This window comes from Callospermophilus lateralis, chromosome 6, assembly GCF_048772815.1.
Source record: "Callospermophilus lateralis isolate mCalLat2 chromosome 6, mCalLat2.hap1, whole genome shotgun sequence".
NCBI classification, from domain to species: Eukaryota; Metazoa; Chordata; class Mammalia; order Rodentia; family Sciuridae; genus Callospermophilus; species Callospermophilus lateralis.
In genome coordinates, this window is record NC_135310.1 from 108,614,148 (window position 1) to 108,632,803 (window position 18,656).

An 18,656-nucleotide genomic window follows, 5' to 3' on the forward strand; every position below is an offset into this window, starting at 1 on the left:
CACCAATTTACAGATGAAAAACATCAAAGCTCAAAGATATTATATAACCTGCCCATGCCACATATCTGTTAAGCAGCATTTAACTAAGATCTATTTCCCAAAGGTAGAATCTGTTTCCAAAAGCTAGGATCTGTATATGACCCATACAAAACCATGTTCCAAGGCACAGCCTTTGAAGTTAGATGAGTGTGAGTTTGATCAAGCCTCTGAGACTCCCAATTGGCCTGGGCAAATTATCTAACTTCTCTAAAGCTTTTCTTTTCTTACCTATAAAATATGGGTAAAATAAACATGTCCCTCAGAGTTGATGATTAAAATGTGGAAATGACTTTAAAGTGCCAGCTGAGTGACTCATTCACGAAAACTAACATTAAATATGAAAACTAACATTAAATATCACTAAGCCTCTCCCCCTCCCCAATTACAGGGGAGGAGAGATGGAACCACAGATGAAGTGAAATGAGACCACCACAGCTTTTAAGGATAAACTTTATTCAAATTTTGTGTCATATTAGCATACTTCCAAATTCAAACAGAATAATAAATTTTTAACTAGACAGACAAGGCAAAGCTTTAAAATTAAAAAAAAAAATTCTGAAGGAGAAACTGTCAACAAAGTCATCCTCCTAAGTAGCATCGTGTTATGTTCTTGTCGTAAACCTATGTTTTTCTATGTTAATGTAAACACTATATTGAAAAGGTACCAACAGTTCCTTTGAAATGTGAGTGGTGTGTTAGCAAATTGTTCAGCAAAATAAATCTTCCAGCTGAATAAAAACACAAGACAATTCAAGGCAGAGGAAAGATCCCAGAGCTAGCCATACATACAGAATCCCACTACAAATACCCTGTACAATCAATCTGAGACATAGTTTAATTTTGATACATATCAGTTTTCAAAAACGACAACTTCCTGTGTTTAATGCCTTCTATTTTCTCAGACACACTTGATCTGGATGAGATGCCACTGGTTCACAAACAGCTTTGGACCAGTCACACTTAGGGATCCACACTTAAATCCACATCACTTGCTGACCCCTTTTCTGAAACAAGATGAGAACAACCTTAAGTTGAGAAAACAAAAAACCTAAGAACAAGACAATCATTTAAATGAGTTATACATTGACAAAGTTAAGTTCTCTAAAGGTGGTAGAGGAAAAGGTAAGTTCTAATTACTACAGAGAATTATTCCTATAGAAATGATTTTATTTTTAGTATTTAGGTACTCACACTACACATATTATCAAAGATATTATATAACCTGCCCACTTTTTAAAGAAACTTTTAAAAGTTCCTTTAAAAGATTACAAAATGGGTATATTTTATATTTTGCTAGAATGAGGTTAACAAGGCTGATAACCAATAGGACTTCCATTATTTTTGATTAGTGTGTGCTTTAATAATAAAGCCACCAAGAGCTGATTTCATTCTGAATGTGTCTCAGTTGTAAGAACCAATATGCTATTTATGAACAGTAATGTGTAATAACTGAGAACATACAACAAATTGGATTTTATCATATAGATAAACTAAAAATTCAGGAAGAAATTTTAAAAGATTAACATACAGAGGTCATTTGAACATAATTAATCTAAGAAAAATCCCTTAAAGTCCTTTAAAATATAAATTCACCAGACCTACAATCTAACGTTCAAGATTAATTCAGTCAACTAACAAATTCCTTTGACATTTCAAAATATCTTCCTCATGCTTATTTTACCCCCAAAGACATGTCTAATTTATTTTTTACCTAACCCTTCCCACCCCACACACAAAACACACAACACCCGCCCCCCCCACCACCACCACACAAAACCTGTGCTACTATCATTCAAGAAAATTGACAGACTCAGGATAATGGTGTTTTTAAACACTTGGAAAATGATGGGTAATAAAAGTATTTTGTTTTTAAAAAGGCGAGTTACCTTTAAATGTGGTATCATCTGATGACATGAAGTAAAGATCTTTTCCCAGTGTGTGGAATACAGCCTAACAAAAGGAACCTTTGAATTACAACCAATTTTCAAATGAAAGTACAAAGTAGTTTAAATCAGAAACAGGATCATAGATAAGCCATAACAAAAAAGGTAAACAAAAAGTCTTTCTTTTAAAATTAGGACAATCTGGTTTTATAGTGAAGAATCACCTCATGGACAGTCCCTATTTTTTGACTACTCATGTTTCTGGAACGTCTCCACTGGCACCCTTTCCCAAGCTTGAGTTCCCAGACCCCTGATGACATCAGTCTTTGGTGAAGGAAGGAGAGACATCACAGCTCAAGGGGCCACTACTGTCCACTGAGTGTCACAGATGATTAATGACCCAGTGAAGAGTCCTCTGATGCTCCTTTCAATACTAATAGTATCATGTGCATGCTTGATGTGATACAGAAACTGATTCCTGAGACATTTTCTTATGACAAAATGAAATAGTCCAGGTTTTAAGAATTCCTTAAAAATATAGGGAAAGCTGGGAATGGAACCACCATTTGACCCAGCTATCGCCCTCCTCGGACTATTCCCTGAGGACCTTAAAAGAGCATGCTATAGGGATACTGCCACATCCATGTTCATAGCAGCACAATTCACAATAGCCAGACTGTGGAACCAACCTAGATGCCCTTCAATAGATGAATGGATAAAAAAAATGTGGCATCTATACACAATGGAGTATTATGCAGCACTAAAAAATGACAAAATCATTGAATTTTCAGGGAAATGGATGGCATTAGAGCAGATTATGCTAAGTGAAGCCAGCCAATCCTTAAAAAACAAATGCCAAATGTCTTCTTTGATTTAAGGAGAGCAACTAAGAACTGAACAGAGGGAAAGAGCATGAGGAAAATATTAACATTAAACTGAGACGAGTGATAGGAGGGAAAGGGAGAGAGAAGGGAAAGTGCATGGAAACGGAAGGACACCCTCATTTTTATACGAAATCACATATACAAGGTTGTGAGGGGAAAGGGGGGGAAGGGAGAGAATGGAACAACAACAGATGAGGTAGAGAGGGAAGATGAGAGGGGAGGGGAGGGGGGATAGTAGGGGATAGGAAAGTCAGCAGAATACAACAGTCACTAATATGGTATTATGTAAACATTGTGAATGTGTAACTGATGTGATTCTGCAATCTGTATTTGGGGTAAAAATGGAAATGCATAACTCATTTGAATCAAATGTATGGAAGATGAAAAAATAAATAAATAATAAAAAAAATATAATCAGAAAGACATGGAGATCATAATCATTTAATATGTCATAAAAAGTTGCAATACCTCATAATATTCACTTTTTAAGGAAAACTATTTAATTTGAAGATGTGTATTATTATTTAAGGCTCCCTCAAATTTGAGGAAAGGCTCATTTAAATCCCATTAATAATCAAATAAAAAATTGGAAAGCCTTACTCATAAGTAGTTTTTACATATATGCTTACTGGCTTAATGCCAATATATGTGTGTGTGTGTGTGTGTGTGTGTGTGTGTGTGTGTGTATGTATATATACGTATACACACACATACATACATACATACATATGTAAATATATGTGAGTATTAAGTAGACATAAAATATACATGCTATTTAAACTGTATAAGTATGTACTTGAATAATACATACATATATGTAATTAAATGCTTAAATATGTACATATGCACTTTAGTTTTACATAATCCTAACTAGTTTTTTCTCTTTGGCATTTACAGGTACTTTATCCAACTAGAATCCTGTATGTACATATATGTGTGTGTGTATGTATGTATATATATATATCTTTGTGGATTCTTCAAAATTAATAGATAAGAGATAATCAGAATATAAAAGAAAGCATTAGTAATTATTGATGCAAAAAGTTTAGCAGGCTGTTAACTTTGATAAGGAAACAAAAATGGAGTTGACAAAAGAGGTGAATTTTCCATTATTTTTGATGGACAACATTTTCATATGAACTAACTATCCAACACTAAGAGAAACAGTATAATTTATTTTATGGCTCATGACTGTCATGCAATTATTAAATGCATGTGCAGCCTTCTGGCTACAGCTGAGATGGAGTAAACTTACTGTAGCTTCTCTTTCACTCATTACAATGAAAAATTGGGGGCAAAATTTAAAAAGCAAACATTTGAGAACTCTCAAAGGCAAACAGGAACAGGTGGATTGACATCTAAAGTAAAAATCTGAAAAACAGTTCACAATAAGGGTGAGTTTCACAGGCTTTTCTTTTTCTTTTTTCACTTCTTTATATGATGGTTCAACCTGAGAAAGTGCTGAATTAAAACTGCCCAGCTGAATGGACTGCAAAACTGAGAGAAATCCCATATTTCTAGCCATAAATTACAGAAAAGGGCCCTTGAATGCTACAAAATAGGGAATGCTGGGAAATTCCTCTATGTTTTTTCCCCCTTATTTGTCTTCTGGTCGCACCTGATAACCACCTGGTGACAACAGTGGCAATGCAGACGCCTGAAAATGTGAAAGAAGCCCTGTCTCCCTGGGCAGCAGAACCAGGAAAAGGACTTCTGTTATCTTTAGAGCAGGAGGAAGGAATTCTTATTTTCTCTTTCTCTCTCATCACTATCACTCCAAACAGAACTGCAGGTCTGAGCAGAGGGAAATACGTGTGCTTTCTGGTTAGGGGACCCAAAAAAACAGGCCTCTGAGGAGCTGAATAAAGGAGAATCCTTGGAGCCAGAAGGTATAGAGGAAATGATTTGGGAAATTTTAACCCCTAGTACCATATATGAACTAATGAAAGACGTAAGATCACCCCTGAGCTATGTTAGGCAGAATAAGATCAAAGAAGCCACTGGCCACTATATAAAGTGCCAAGTCCCAATCTAACTGCTGAGTGACCTGTGTACTGAACAACACAGTCAAGGTTTTGAAAACGGAACTGATTGACATGGGAATCACCAACTACTGAATGAGAGACAGGTGTGAACCTGATTGGTTAATCACTTGCTAAGACAAAAAAAATTCAACATTGTCCAGAAGATTTTAGTAGAACCCAAGTCTTAAAACAAAAGACTCAAAATGTTCAAAATGTGATCCAAAATTACTCAACATACAAAGAACCACAGATAGCCGACCTTTTCCCTGGGAAAAAGACATCAGGCAGATGCAAACCCTGAGATGACCAGATATTGGACCAAGCAGACAAAGACTGTGAAGCAAACAGGATAAATTCAAATACTCAGACACATCGTAGCAGTAAGAGAAACTGCCCACCATATAGTCCTAAATGAAGAACAGAATATATAAGTATATGCACTGTAAAATCAACAGGGTCTAAACAAACTGAATAATAATCTATTTTTCCTTGAATGGATATGTTATCGGTGATTGTTACTTCCTCATTTTTAATTTTGCTATATTTCCCAGAATTTTTTTGCATCAAACGTGTATTTTAAAGAGTCATGAACATCAAATAATTTTTATTCTTTAACCCTCAAAGAGAAAATCAAGGAGTAAAACATTAATAACTAATTCCCCCAAAGTGAAACTTGGCATCAAGTCCATGAACACTGGTTTTTGTCATTTTTTTTAACAGTTGTTCTTACAGTAATTTTTTTTCTTCATTTTTCCTCACACAAGGGATTTAGAAATAGTTCATTACAGAGCTCTCATTAATTAATGTCTACAGAATTCCATACCTCAGATGGACTCCTGTCCAATTTGGGTATGCCATTCCAAACGTCTTCAGGGTTCACTATCTCCTCCACACCATTGGAAAGGTTCAAAACCTACAAGAGAAAACGAAGTTTAGTAAAATGTGGTGATTTATGTTCCACAGCAATCCTTAAAACGAGACGTTTCACAAGATAACGAAAATGACTGTTTTAAACCAGTTTCAATCTTGTGTTTCAAACTCAGTGCTCCTTTAGTTCAAATACATATTGAGTAAACATCTGAAGATCAACCATGAATAAAATGTAGAGCTCAAGTGTCCAAACTCTAGAGGTCTGCTCCCATATGTTTATGTGTAAGAATATAATACATGAAATGCATAAAGCTCTTTTTCTGAAGGGGTGTCTGAAGATGAAGGGACCTTTAGAAAATAATTTCATTGAATGCTTCCTAGATGAGGTGATAGCTACAGTAAATCTTTAAACTGGAATTAACCATTTGGGGAATGGGTGGGAATACAGGCAAAATAGAACTGTTATAGACAATTTAAAAAGCACACCAGGTGATTCTGGTACAGGTGGTTTTCAGATTGCAGGATGGTTTTCAGATTTCAGATCAAATGGAAGTCCTCAAAAAATTTTGTACAAAAATAATTGGTTGGATTTGCCTTGATCAATTCATAATAGCAGTGTGTACAATGAATTGAAAGACAAGAAGTAAATCAAATGGAAGATTATTCAAGTGATGTAGTTGTGAAAGGAGGAACTTACCTAATATAGAGGCATTGGGTATAAACAGTTCCAAAGAAGAGATTAAGAAGTGCAACATGTGGAACTTGGGACTATAGAATTTTTGAGTTATGGGAGATAAAGTGGGCTGAATGATTCTTTCTAGGATTCTTATAGATGGATATTTATAATCTTATAGATGACTTCCTTATTACATCACATTATCAAGGGAACAAGTAAGTAAACATCTACCAATTGTATTCTGTAGTTTATTAAATTCCTTAACAATCTGCAAGTGTATTCTGAGATAAAACTATTTAAATCTCACTTACCCTTGTGCCTTCTTCAGCTATTTCCAAAATCTCACATTTAGACCACGTATTTCTTAGACTTGACCACACAACACATTTGGACCCAACAGAAAATCCTTTCAGAGTGTAGGTGTTCCGTGGTGGTTGAGCTGCCAAATTGAATAGGATAAGACCCAAGGTATACCTCTTGATTCCTTAATGTGAAATATACAAGCAAAGTACTTTTCTAATCTATGGTTATTACTCCTACGTAATAAGTATCATGCAATTACTATGTGGTGATAATAAGCTCTCTCTTTTCCTCAATTTTATTTTAAATATTATTTTAAATTCTTCCACTGCTGCCTACCCAGATAATCCCTACTGCTTTCCTTAAAAAAAAAAAAAAATCAGCAGAAGGATGTAATGTGAACTAACTTCCCTCCCTCCCTACCTCCTTCCTTCCTTTCTTTTTTTCACTAGGGATTGAAACCAGAGGCACTTAACCACTGAGACACATCCCCAGACCTTTTTATTTTTCATTTTGAGACAGAGTCTTAATAAGTTGCTCAGGACCTTGCTAAACTAATGAGGCTGCCTTTGAATTTGCAATCCTCCTGTCTTAGCCTCCACAGCTTCTGGGATTACAGGGGTGTGCCACCACACACGGCGAATTTTATTTTTAACACTGAAAATTACTATTGAAAGTGGGACTTTTATTACCAGTGGTGTTGTCTATGGTTTTCACAGCCATTCTTACATCAAAGCATCATGTTGCCAGCAGATCTGTATCACAATATGACAGAGCTAGTGTACAGTGTGACATCGGAAAGAAATAGCTAATGGGAGGCTAATAATTACATAAGATAAGACACACCCACAGGATGCCATACCATGCAATTAAAATATTCGGAAAGCATTTTAAGGGATTGAAATGCAGGATTTAGGGCTGAGATTGTGGCTTAGCGGTAGAGTGCTTGCCTAGCACGGGCAGGACCCGGGTTCAATTCTCAGTGCCACATAAAAATAAAGGCATTGTGTTGTGTCCATCTACAAAAAAAAAAAAAAAAAAAAAAAAAATTCTTTCTCTCTCTCTCTAAAAAAAAACAACATTAAAATGCAAGATTCAATACTGTATAATAGTGTAATCTGCATTTCATTTTTATAACTGTATGAAGACAGACACTACGCAGATAAAAGAAGAAGAAAGTACAGCAATAGTGGGAAAGTAAGATGATTTTCTTACATTTTAAATGAGATTTATCTTTCAGGAACATAGCTTTTAAGCATTTTATTTTTAAACTCAGAATTAATATTTTAGCATACAATAATTTACACTGATTTCACGCCCAATTTTTCTTGTTTAAAATGCCCTTCCATAAAAACCAAATCTGACTCACTTCTCTGTTTAATCTTTTTTTTCCAAAAACTCAATTTAAGAAATTCTTATAATTACTGCCTTTTCTTTAAAACCCGAAAGAGCCATGTGCAGTGGCCCATACCTATAATCCCAGTGGCTCAGGAAGCTGAGGCAGAAGGTTAGGATCACAAGTTCAAAGCCAGCCTCAGCAACTTAGTCAGACCCTGTCTCAAAATAAAAAATAAAAAGGGCTGGGGATGAAGCTTAGAGGTTGAACACCCTTGGGTTCAATCCCTGGTATAAAATAAATAAATAAGTAGATAAATAAATCAGAACTTCTGAAGACAGTAAATCAAACCTTAAAGTGAAAGAAAACAAGTCCCCTTACCCGAGGTATGATGTGGTGAAGCGTTATTGTGTTTCCTTCCGTTTCTGGATTCTTCTTCAGAGAACAAAGGTATCAATGATGAAATGGCACCTCTGTTTTTGTTTTTACATTCTGGAAGTTCTTCTAACATACTCATTTCAACGTGCATTTTGGGGTCACAATTCTTTCCAAGTAGATGCAATGGTACTCTGTGCTGGTCATCAAAAGACTCTGCACTTGACCCTCTCATATCCTCTGCACACCTTGATTCTTGGCCTTTCTGACTCACTCTTAAGGACAAAGGATTAGTGTTGTCATCCAGAGACAGCTGGGCTGTAGGTAGTTCTAGTTCTGGCTGTGTCTCAGTTTCACAGTCGAGGGGAAGTTGCACTGTGAAAGGCTCCAGAGTGATTTCTGTGTCATTGCTTTGGGAGAGAGGTACAATTGGGGGCACCAGACATAGCTCCTCTTTGTCATCATCCGCAACTAGAGAATGCTGTAACTCAATGGATTCTAGTTCTAAGAATTCTTTGGATTCATCATCAGGGGAAAGTGGCACCTCAAGTGAATTCAATTCTAGCATCTCCTTTGTTTCACTAGATGGCAATAATGTGTTAAATCCTGTAATTAGGTATGGATCATTAAACTTGGCTTTGTCAACAAAATGGCACTCTACTTCACCTTCCAGCACCTCAGCACCAATTCTGTCTTTACAAGAGTTTTCAAAAACTTCAAAAATGTTATCACTTCCAAGGTCATAGAACTTACTTGCCTTGTTTTCAATAATGCTTAATTCTTTTTCAATTCTTTCAGCAAGTTCATCTGTCCGTGATTCCACATATAATGTTTTATCTTGTATGGCTTTGATACTTGTTTTCTTAAGTCCAATATCAGGACTGGGAATTGCCAGGGATCCCTTTATCTCTGGGCCATTTCTTTCATATGGTAAATCACTCTTGGCCATACTACTCTTAGAATATTTCTTCATTTTCTCATTAATACTTTCACCTTTGCTTTTCAAGTCAACGATAGCTAAAGGGATATCACAAACATCCCTTTTGATTTCTAATATTGTTATTTCCAACACATCTTCTGTTACTATATCATAAAAATAATCATTTCCCTCTTGAGGACATATACCTTCTGAAATATTGAATCCTGAAAGGCAACATGGAAAAGCTTGCATGGGAACCGACAAAAGGTCAGAGGGCATGTTCCAGAGTGCTTTTGGCTCCACACAGTCTTCCGCGTTTCCAAAGTCCACGAGCCTCACTGATGCAAGATAATCATCACAAATATTAGTGATAAGTGCTCTATAATAATGTCCATCTTCTCTATATTTTACTATACAAGGATCTCCAATGTGAGGACATGTGATACGATCTCTCCAATCTATTACTTGCTTTGCCCTGGTTTGCACTTCTGCTTCTAAATACTGAAGTTTCTCGGTGTCAGCAAACTGACACCAAAAATACTCAGGCCCATCTATCACAGTAGCATAAGCTCTCACAATCTTCATTTTTGGATTATACCAGTTGAGAAACACTGAGGTATCACTGTTGGATTTCTTAGCAGACTTTGAACAGTCACCTTTAACTATTTGGGTAGAAAGTCCTATTTGAGATTTTTCACTGAAAGCACATCTACTAAGCATATCTTCTGATATGATCCCACGTTCATCAGCAAGAATAACTTCCCATCTATCTTGAAATTTAACAAATTCACATCTTACTTGAGCCTCATCAGTCCTTTGGGAAAAGTGATGCACTATCTCCTTTGAGTTGACAATGTCAGGAACCCAAAGTCCCCTTAAAGAGCAATGGATGCATAATCCTGGTAACAGTGCATTAACCAGGTCAAGCCTACCTATTTTGTTAGTGTGAACCATGGAAACATTGCCATAATCTATGAATTGTACAGAGAGAAGGTCATCGGGTTCTTGTTCCTTGACCACAGCACGATACCATAAGTTGTCTTCTGGGAAAACAGCACATATCACATCTCCACTTTGCACAGGTGGACCCGTATGATATTGGGGCCTCGTTTTAACATCATTTAATCTCTCAGAAAGACGATTGAGCTCAGCTTCATCTTCGGTTAGCTGGACATAAAAGTCTGAAAGATCATTAATGTGTGAAACATACACAGTTGTTTTAAAACCAGGCATTATCATCTTCTGTGGGAGCTCACAAAATTTTAGAGGCAAATCTTTGTTACAAGCATCTCCTATTCTTCTCTCTGGAAGAGTGGCTTCTAGTTTTGTGGCTTTCAAAGATGGCTCTGCGAAGATTTCTTCTTTCTTCTCTCTCGTTAAAGAAAACACTTGATTAATTTTGTTTCCTGCAGAGTCCTGATACGGAGTGACTAAGTTTGTCTTTGTTGAACTTTGTAAACGTTTAAGCTCCTTACATGCTGAGCTGATCTTAGGTTTGCATCCTTCTCCAAAAATCTCCATGCTGCATAATTTGTTCTCTCCTGTCTTACTTAAATGGTCTGTGGGTGACGTCATATTTTCATTTTTTTCTTCAAGAGTTCCAGGTGTAGAAGGAAGTGTTTCATTCTCTTTCTTTTTCTTCCTGGTTCGATTTTTGTAGCCGAGTAGCCCTAACTTCTCATTAATGTTAGCATTAATTTGAATACTATCATCATATAGCTCTATAATCAGACGTCCATCCGGATCTTTTGCTACAACCAAGGCCTTCAATGACTTATCTAGAACAGTCTCCTGAAACCATGTTGTAACTTCTTCTGGTATATTACTGGGAATATCAGACAATGAGCATTTAACAGCTTGCATGGGCAAAAGTAAAACATCATAGGCATCACGAGGTATTGAGAGCAGATTGTCACTTGTTATGTAAATATTCCCAAAGTCAACAAAGAAGACTTTAGTTGGTTCTTTTTCTATTACTATCCCTCTGTACCAGTTTCCATCAGTGTACTTGGCAAGGCACAAGGTTCCAGGGATCAAGGGAGATGTCTTTAAATTCAGCAAAATTTTACTTAACTGTGTAATACTACAGGACAACTGTTCTAAAATATTTGCATTTCTTGCCAGCTGGCAATAAAATGTCCAGGGGTCATCAACATGTGTTATATACACTGAATCCTCACTACCAATTTTCATATCATGTGTAGAATAGTAGTAGGAATGTAGCTTAACGGAAGACTCCAGAGGCTTCTGAAGTTTTACTGGTCTTGCTAGTCTCTTTTCTACCAAAAAATGGCATGCACTCTGAAAGGGTGTTAGCAAATCTACAACATTAAACAGTTCTTCATCATGTATTGAGGCCAAAGCAAATATTGTGCATTTTAATTCTAGATTGTTTTGCCATGCACTGTCTACAAATTCACTAAAAGCTTGTATTGCTTTTTCATCCCAAACAAAGGGATTTTCACTAGTTGGTTGAATTAAATTATAAAGACTGCACCTAAAAGCCTGAGCTTTAACCTTGAGAAACTCATCACTAATTGAATAAAGATTCTTCACAGAAATAGTATCTTTGTCTCCATAATCTACAAATATTACTTTGACGTGCTCTGAAGATTGGGTCCCACTAATCAGAGCTCTGGACCATTTACCACTTGCTGTTCGCTTTGCCAAACAAGCAGGTGTGGTTCCCTGGTGAAGAGTCATGGTATTTTTGCAGTAGTCCTCAATATCACACATTAAAGTTCTAAGGCCTTGAGTGTTCCTGGTCAGTTGACACCAGAAATAGCCAGGGTTTTCAACATAAGACACTTTGACTTCTACTGTACTTCCAACTTCCAGCTCTTCTTTATAAGAGGAGCCTGGTTTAATTTTCAAGAAATTTGGAGTCAGGGGAGAATAAACAGGGGCTTTTTTCTCTTTTTCCTGTTCCCCTTGTCCAGCTGAGATATTTGTAACAACTGTTGTATCAGTCAAAGCTTCTGAAACAGAGATGGTTTTTTCTTTCTCAGCTTTCTGTTCTTCTACCTTCTTGGCGGACGATATTTTGTTTTCAGCAATAAAATGGTTCGAAGCATGCCCTGGGGAGTGAGCATTTACTACAATATTTTCTTTTGTTTCAAATTCCTGATACTTGGCATATCCAGCTTGAGCAATTACCTTACTAATGTTTTCTTCCCCTGCTCTAGATTCATCAAGAATCTCTATAACATATTGATGATCCTGCTTATCAAGGATATGGATAACCAATTCTTTGTGGAGTACAGTCTTTTTAAAAAAGGAAATTGCTTCTTGGCTCCAGGTTTTCCCCAAAGGCCAAATATCGGCAAGGGTGCACCTTAGAGCCAAGGCTGGTAGGCGCCTAAACTGAGGAAGCAGCATCCTTACATCATACCAGTCCACATTTTCTGAATTGCCTCGGTCAACTAGGAATACATCCACACTCTTGTCATCTAATTTGGTGACTATGGCCCGATAGTAGCCATTTTCTTTCCATTTAACACAGCAAAGGTCATCAGGTTCAGGTTTCAAAACCACACCATCCAGCTTACTGGCAGAGGAATAGAAACTGCACATTCTTCTCATAAGCTTGCTGAAGGTGCCATTGTGTTTCCTCAACCTAATCCAAAACTCAGAGGGACTCTTAACAAACTCTACCTGGGCATCATAGAAGGCATTCATCTTCAACTTGATAGACCTTAAGGCTGGGAGTGAAACTTCTTCATCTACTTCTTCTGCCGGGGACTGAGACTGTAGCGCTGGGTCTGGTTCTTCTCCCTCCTCTTCCTCCTCTGTCCCCTGGCTCTGAAGGAATCTGTCAGCCAGGCAACATGACTGTACTCCAAATACACCGTTAAGATTAATCCCATCTTCTCCATACAGGGTGACATAATACACGTGCTCAAAGGAACAATAAAATTCAATCTTTGCATTCACTGCTTGGCCCAGTATCAGCGCCTTCAGGTCACCGACCTGTGACCGAGACCAGCCTCTCCCGCCGTCCCAGAGTCCATACAAGGCACAAGGATAGGTCACCACAGGCATTCGAAAATATTCAGGCAGCAAGTACCGAAGGCTACTACAACTCACTAATTCCTTTCTTCCATAGTCTACATGAAGCACCTGGGCACAGCGATGTGGTCGAAAAGTCTCAAGCAAGAGCGCCCTGTACCAATGTCCATCCAATCCACAGGATGCACATGGAGAGCCTGGCTTATCTGGGCTCTCCTCCCTCTCCTCCCAGGTAGTACTGGTAGAGTTCTCATCCCCTGTCCCCAGGGAACCCCGGTATACCTGGGCCATGCTCTCAGAGAGGCGGTGGATCTCCTGCGATAGGCTCCGGAGTTGGCAATGAATGCGGTGGGGATGACATACTTGGGTTACCACTACAGGCTCTGTCACGCCCAGCTGCAGCTGGGGATAGAAGTAATCCAAGCCAGGCTGCTCTTGCTTGGGCAGGACTCGCGGAAGAACCGGGGTCCCCGGGCCCACGCCTGCAGTCGTCAGGTAGCGCTTGAGCAGGGAGCGGAAGAGACTGTCTGGCACCTGCCGTGCCAGGCTGAGCTCCTGCATCTGCTGGAACACAGCCGGGACCTCCAGAAGGACCAGGCGATGTTGGAGCAGCACGTCCAGCACCCGTCCGTGCGCCTCCTTGCCCTGCAGGTTGCTAAGGAAGTCCACGGCCCTGGACGACCAGTGCTGCGGCTCGCCCCCGCCGGTGCCGCCGCCGCCCGCCGGCACTAAGCCGGCCAGCACGCAGCCCAGCACCTCTGAGGGCAGGTGGAAGAACTCGCTACGCCCGGGCGCCAACGAGCCCGCGCCGGCCGTGATGGTGCGGCCTTCATCCAGCAGAAAGACGCGGCTTTCCTGAGCCTGTCGGCTGACCACGCGGCAGCGGTGCCACAGGAGTCCCACCTGCACCAGGCACAGCTCGCCGGGCGAGGCTGTGGCGCCGCCCAGCGCCCACGGGCCGCGCGTGGCTGCAGCTTCCTGGATCTCCCGGCTCAACCGCACGTACTCTTCCCGCCGCTGGCCCACCAGTCCCCATAGCTGCACCGGGATCACCTCGGGATGCACATCTACGAAGGACACCCGTAGGGTCAGCGAGGCCCCGGGCGTCGGCAGCCCGGGCGTCGAGCTCATCTCCGCCACGCAGCCAGCGCTCCTCTGCGCCGCGGGAAGGAGAGACCCACCAAACCAGGCTCAAAGAACCTAAAGAATGGGAAAGACGCCGGGCGAGGCGCCCTTTGGGCGACGCGCCAGACGCAGGGCCTCAGGAACTCTTGCGGACAGGTAAAAGCCGGCGGCTGCCGGACCAACCGCCCACGGTTGCCGCGCAGGCATTTGCAGCGCGTGGCGGCGCCCGGCTTCCGGCCGCGGGGAGAGGTCGCCACCGAAACGCAACCTGGGGGCCGGGGCAAAGGAGAGGGGGCTTCGAGGGTCGTTCAGGAGGCCGAGATATGAGGGTTGGAACACAGTCTGCCTCTCCTCAGAGCACCTTCGACTCTGGAGGACCCTGTGGCACAGGGCACAGGGCGGTGGCGAGGGCTGGACCAGAAAGTTAATTTCCTGTGCATTCTTTCAACTACTATTGGTTGAGCATTGCGTGCCAAGTACGGTGCTAGCCATTGGAGTTCCCGAAGGGAAAGGAGAATGAGAAATGGAGGCGCCAACGGCACGTTCCTAAGCGTTGAGACCCGAATTTTCAGAGGACCCCCCCCCCACCCCCCGGAACTGGCAAGCTGGGGCAGAGCAGTGCGCTTGCGCTGGGAGGGAACTCGGGTGCTTTTGCTTGCTCAGAGTATTAGTTGCCCTCAAGCAGGTTGCCAGTTGTTCCGTCTATGAACTCGTTTCATCATCTGAATTGATAAAAGTTGTTAGGAGCTCACAATAAAGTATGAAGCTATATGGGGACTGTTCAGTATGCCCTTCTCCACGCCGGCCTGGTAAGGGTTCCTTTGCGAAGTGCCATCCCAACTTTGAAGGCCTTCTTCACGTATTCAGAGATAGCACAGAACTGGACTCAAAAGAGCAAAAAAAGAACTGAAACATTACTTCAAACTGCCGCTGTGACTGCTGTAGCACCGGCAGCATCACTGCCACCGGAATCTGACCAGGACAACCCTTTGAGACCCCCTTTTGTCAAGGGGAAGCAAACTATATCTCATTATATGTCCAGAGTGTATTTTTGTGCATTTGCAAAATTAGACACATATACTCACTCAATGTTTGGAAATATTAAATACACAATAAGACAGTGCTTAGTATAATGCTAACCTAATAATGTCAATCTGGGTCTTTAGTCTACCCAGATTAGATTGAATCCAGGTGCTTCCAGATCACCCTGTGCTTACTTTTTCATGACACTTTTCACATTGTGTTGTGATTGATGTCATCTACCAACCTAACGGTTCCTTGGGCAAGGACTCTCTTTACAATTACTGGAATCTGCATGAGATGGAAGCAATATACATAATTTACTAAAAGGAATGAATGAATTTGAGCTTTTTAAAAGCTTTTTTTCCTGATTAGCTCAGCCTTAAAAATTTAATTCCATTTTCTAAATTTTCTATAATTGTTTTATACTCACCATGAAAGAAAAGCTCACATTTGATTTAAAAATATCTAGCCAGATAGAACTCAAATGCCTCTTTCTCATGCCCTTCCTATTCACCAAGGCAGAATTAATTGTGCCCTTCTACCTAGTCCCATATTACCTATTAGATTTTGCAACTGTTTGCTATTTCTCTTTTTTTTATGTGACTTAATTTATTTATTCCTCACCATAACCCCATGGAGTAGGTGCAGTTATATCCCCATTTTGCAGTGGAAGAATCTGAGTCACAGAAGGATTAAGTAACTTACCCAAAATCCCAGAGAGCTGAGCAGAGTCAGGATTTGAATCCAGACTGGCTGGCACCACAGTCCGTTTTCTTCCTGTGTCCTTGGTGAAGGCTTCATGAAGGAGGAAATGAAAGGTGAGTGACTCACCCCAGACTGAAATTCAACCAAGAGATTTTATGGGGGACTGGGTGAAGGGGAAGAGAGGAGAGGGAGAGGGCAGAGAGAGTGTGGGCTTGCAAGCTTCAGCTTCAGCTGCTATTTCTCCTATCACAGTTATGAACAGCTTGAAAGCAGGGATTCTGCTCATTTCTTTGTACATTCTCAGTGCCTAGCCCACTGCTGGACTGTTATTAGCTAATGAATGCTTAACAAAAGAATAAGAAATTTGGCACCATGTCCTTTATAGTGGAAGGGAGGATTCATTAAAAAATGGTCTTATTATGGAAATTGTTTTACCATCATCACATGGAATAATGGAGATTTCAATATTTCAGCTATAAGCAGTATAACCAAACTCAAATAGATCACAGGGTTGTATATACTGTAAGTGACTTTTCTTTTAATTTGTCCTCCAACCTCATTCCATGGCCAAGGGCATTGTGGATGTCAGGGTGTATCATGCAGCCACCGGGAGCTGATCACAGCCTTCTCCTCCCAACCTCCAGATATTCCCAATGTCCTGCCTTTTCTTTATTTGCAGTAGATAGCTTACTTCTTTCTGTACTGCTCTGCTGCTGAAAAGGGAATGGAGTCATTTCAAAAATCCGGACTATTGTATTCTGAAGATTAAGCTCCAATTATATATCTCTCATGCTTCATTAAGAAAAATATTTTGAGTTCTATAAAAAAATTTTAAAAACTCCCTACTGTTAGGATAGAGAGGCCTTTGGCTTCAGAAAAGCAGAGAGAAAGAGTATTCTTATCCTACTACAAATACTTAAGGTTTACAGATGAAGGAAAAAGTCAGGGATAGAATGTGTCTGAGAGAACTTTGTATACTATAAGTTATTTTAATATTTTTATGAAAACAAGATGTAAGGAAATTAGGCAAAACAGAAATCATATTTATTCTAAGTTACCTTAGACCTCTCTATAAACAAAACACAGCATACTTTAGAATACTATAGTTTCTCTGCCACTAATAAGCCACTTTTAAGGAGGCTTAGAAAATTACTATTTAATGAATCTTTTGTAAAGCATAATTATACCCTCTTATGAGAATGAAAATTACTAACTACAGATAGGAAGAAAATATGTAAAAATCACATGTTAACCTAGGATTTTTTTATCTATAAGACATAAACAACTTTAAAAACCAATATTAAAAACATCAATGTAAAAATGAGCAAAGACAGCAAGTGACATTTCATCAAAGAGGATATAGGGGGAAAGAGAATGAAAACATTTTCACCATCATTATCTATCAGGGAAAAACAAAACCACGGTGATGTATCACTATGTACCAATGATAATGACTAAACTAAAAAAATAGTGTTAATACCAACAATGATAAGAACATGGAGAAACTAGATAGCTCAAATTGCTAGTAGGAATGTAAGATGGTATGGTGCATTTTAAAAACAAAATGTGTACTTGTCATAAGACCTAGCAATTGCACTTGAGCTTTTATTCCAAAGAAAGGAAAACTTATGTTCATGCATCAACCTGTACACAAATGTATATATTCCCAGTAGCCCCCAAACTAGAAACAACCTTATCCTTCAGTGGATAAATGTTTTGACAGGATCTTCATACTGTGAAATACTACTCAGCAACAAAAAGGGAAAGAAAGGGACCATCAATAAGTGCAACAACTTGAAATGTTCTCTAGGAAATCATGTAGAATGAAAAAAAAAATCTCAAATGGTTACATACCATATTTTTTTTAAATAATATCCTTAATTAAAGTTTTTGCAAAGGTAAAATAAAATGGCCTTAGCCCATGAAAATACTAAGTTCTCTAATTGTATTCCAAGATGGTCTTTAAAACATAATATCCCATATGTCACAGAAGAACAAACTTGATCTGCAATTATACAGAATGAATTTTACAAACATAGTAAATATATTTATGCCCTTACGTGAAACATTATGTACAATAGTAGTTGACAATAGTAGCTCAAAATAGCAAAAAGTTTATCTCCTCCCCCCAAATTATGATTCATCTTTATATAAAATTCTTAGATATCTGTTGCCACATCTGAAAATAGGTGTAAGGATACATAACTTGTGCATGTGAAGATGAGGACCACATGCGTTAATGTAAGTACAGTTGATATGTTTGCATTAAATAAATGCTGGAGATGCAATAAAATGAAGCAGCAAAGGGAAGGATTTTAGATTTTGAAAGTCTCTGTTTCTCATGTCAAGGCAACATGGACAATGAAATTTTCTCAGTAAGTTTCCTCATCTATAAAAAAGGAAATTCACTTAATTTACTTATAAAGACTGAATGAGTCAATGTGGATGAAGGTCCAAACACAGTAGACATGTAATGAATTATAAGTTAT

General features: G+C 39.2%; 1 protein-coding gene across 1 annotated transcript; it reads right to left on the minus strand.

Annotated features, from left to right (window-relative positions):
• Positions 1 to 999: 999 nt before the first annotated feature.
• Positions 1,000 to 14,445, minus strand: Tdrd6 (tudor domain containing 6). The gene is made up of 5 exons (XM_076859503.2): positions 8,394 to 14,445; positions 6,688 to 6,815; positions 5,654 to 5,743; positions 1,926 to 1,989; positions 1,000 to 1,043 (listed from the first exon to the last, which is right to left on the minus strand). The coding sequence occupies exons 1-5, from the start codon at positions 14,443 to 14,445 to the stop codon at positions 1,000 to 1,002; spliced, it is 6,378 nt and encodes a 2,125-aa protein (XP_076715618.2).
• Positions 14,446 to 18,656: the final 4,211 nt, after the last annotated feature.

Coding starts and splice junctions, on each gene's coding strand:
- Tdrd6 (XM_076859503.2), bottom strand. CDS start 14,445: ATGAGCTCGACGCCCGGGCTGCCGACGCCCGGGGCCTCGCTGACCCTA. Junction 6,816..8,393: donor TTCACCACATCATACCTCGG/GTAAGGGGACTT, acceptor TCAATTTGGCAG/CTCAACCACCACGGAACACC. Junction 1,990..5,653: donor TGGACAGGAGTCCATCTGAG/GTATGGAATTCT, acceptor TCCTTTTGTTAG/GCTGTATTCCACACACTGGG.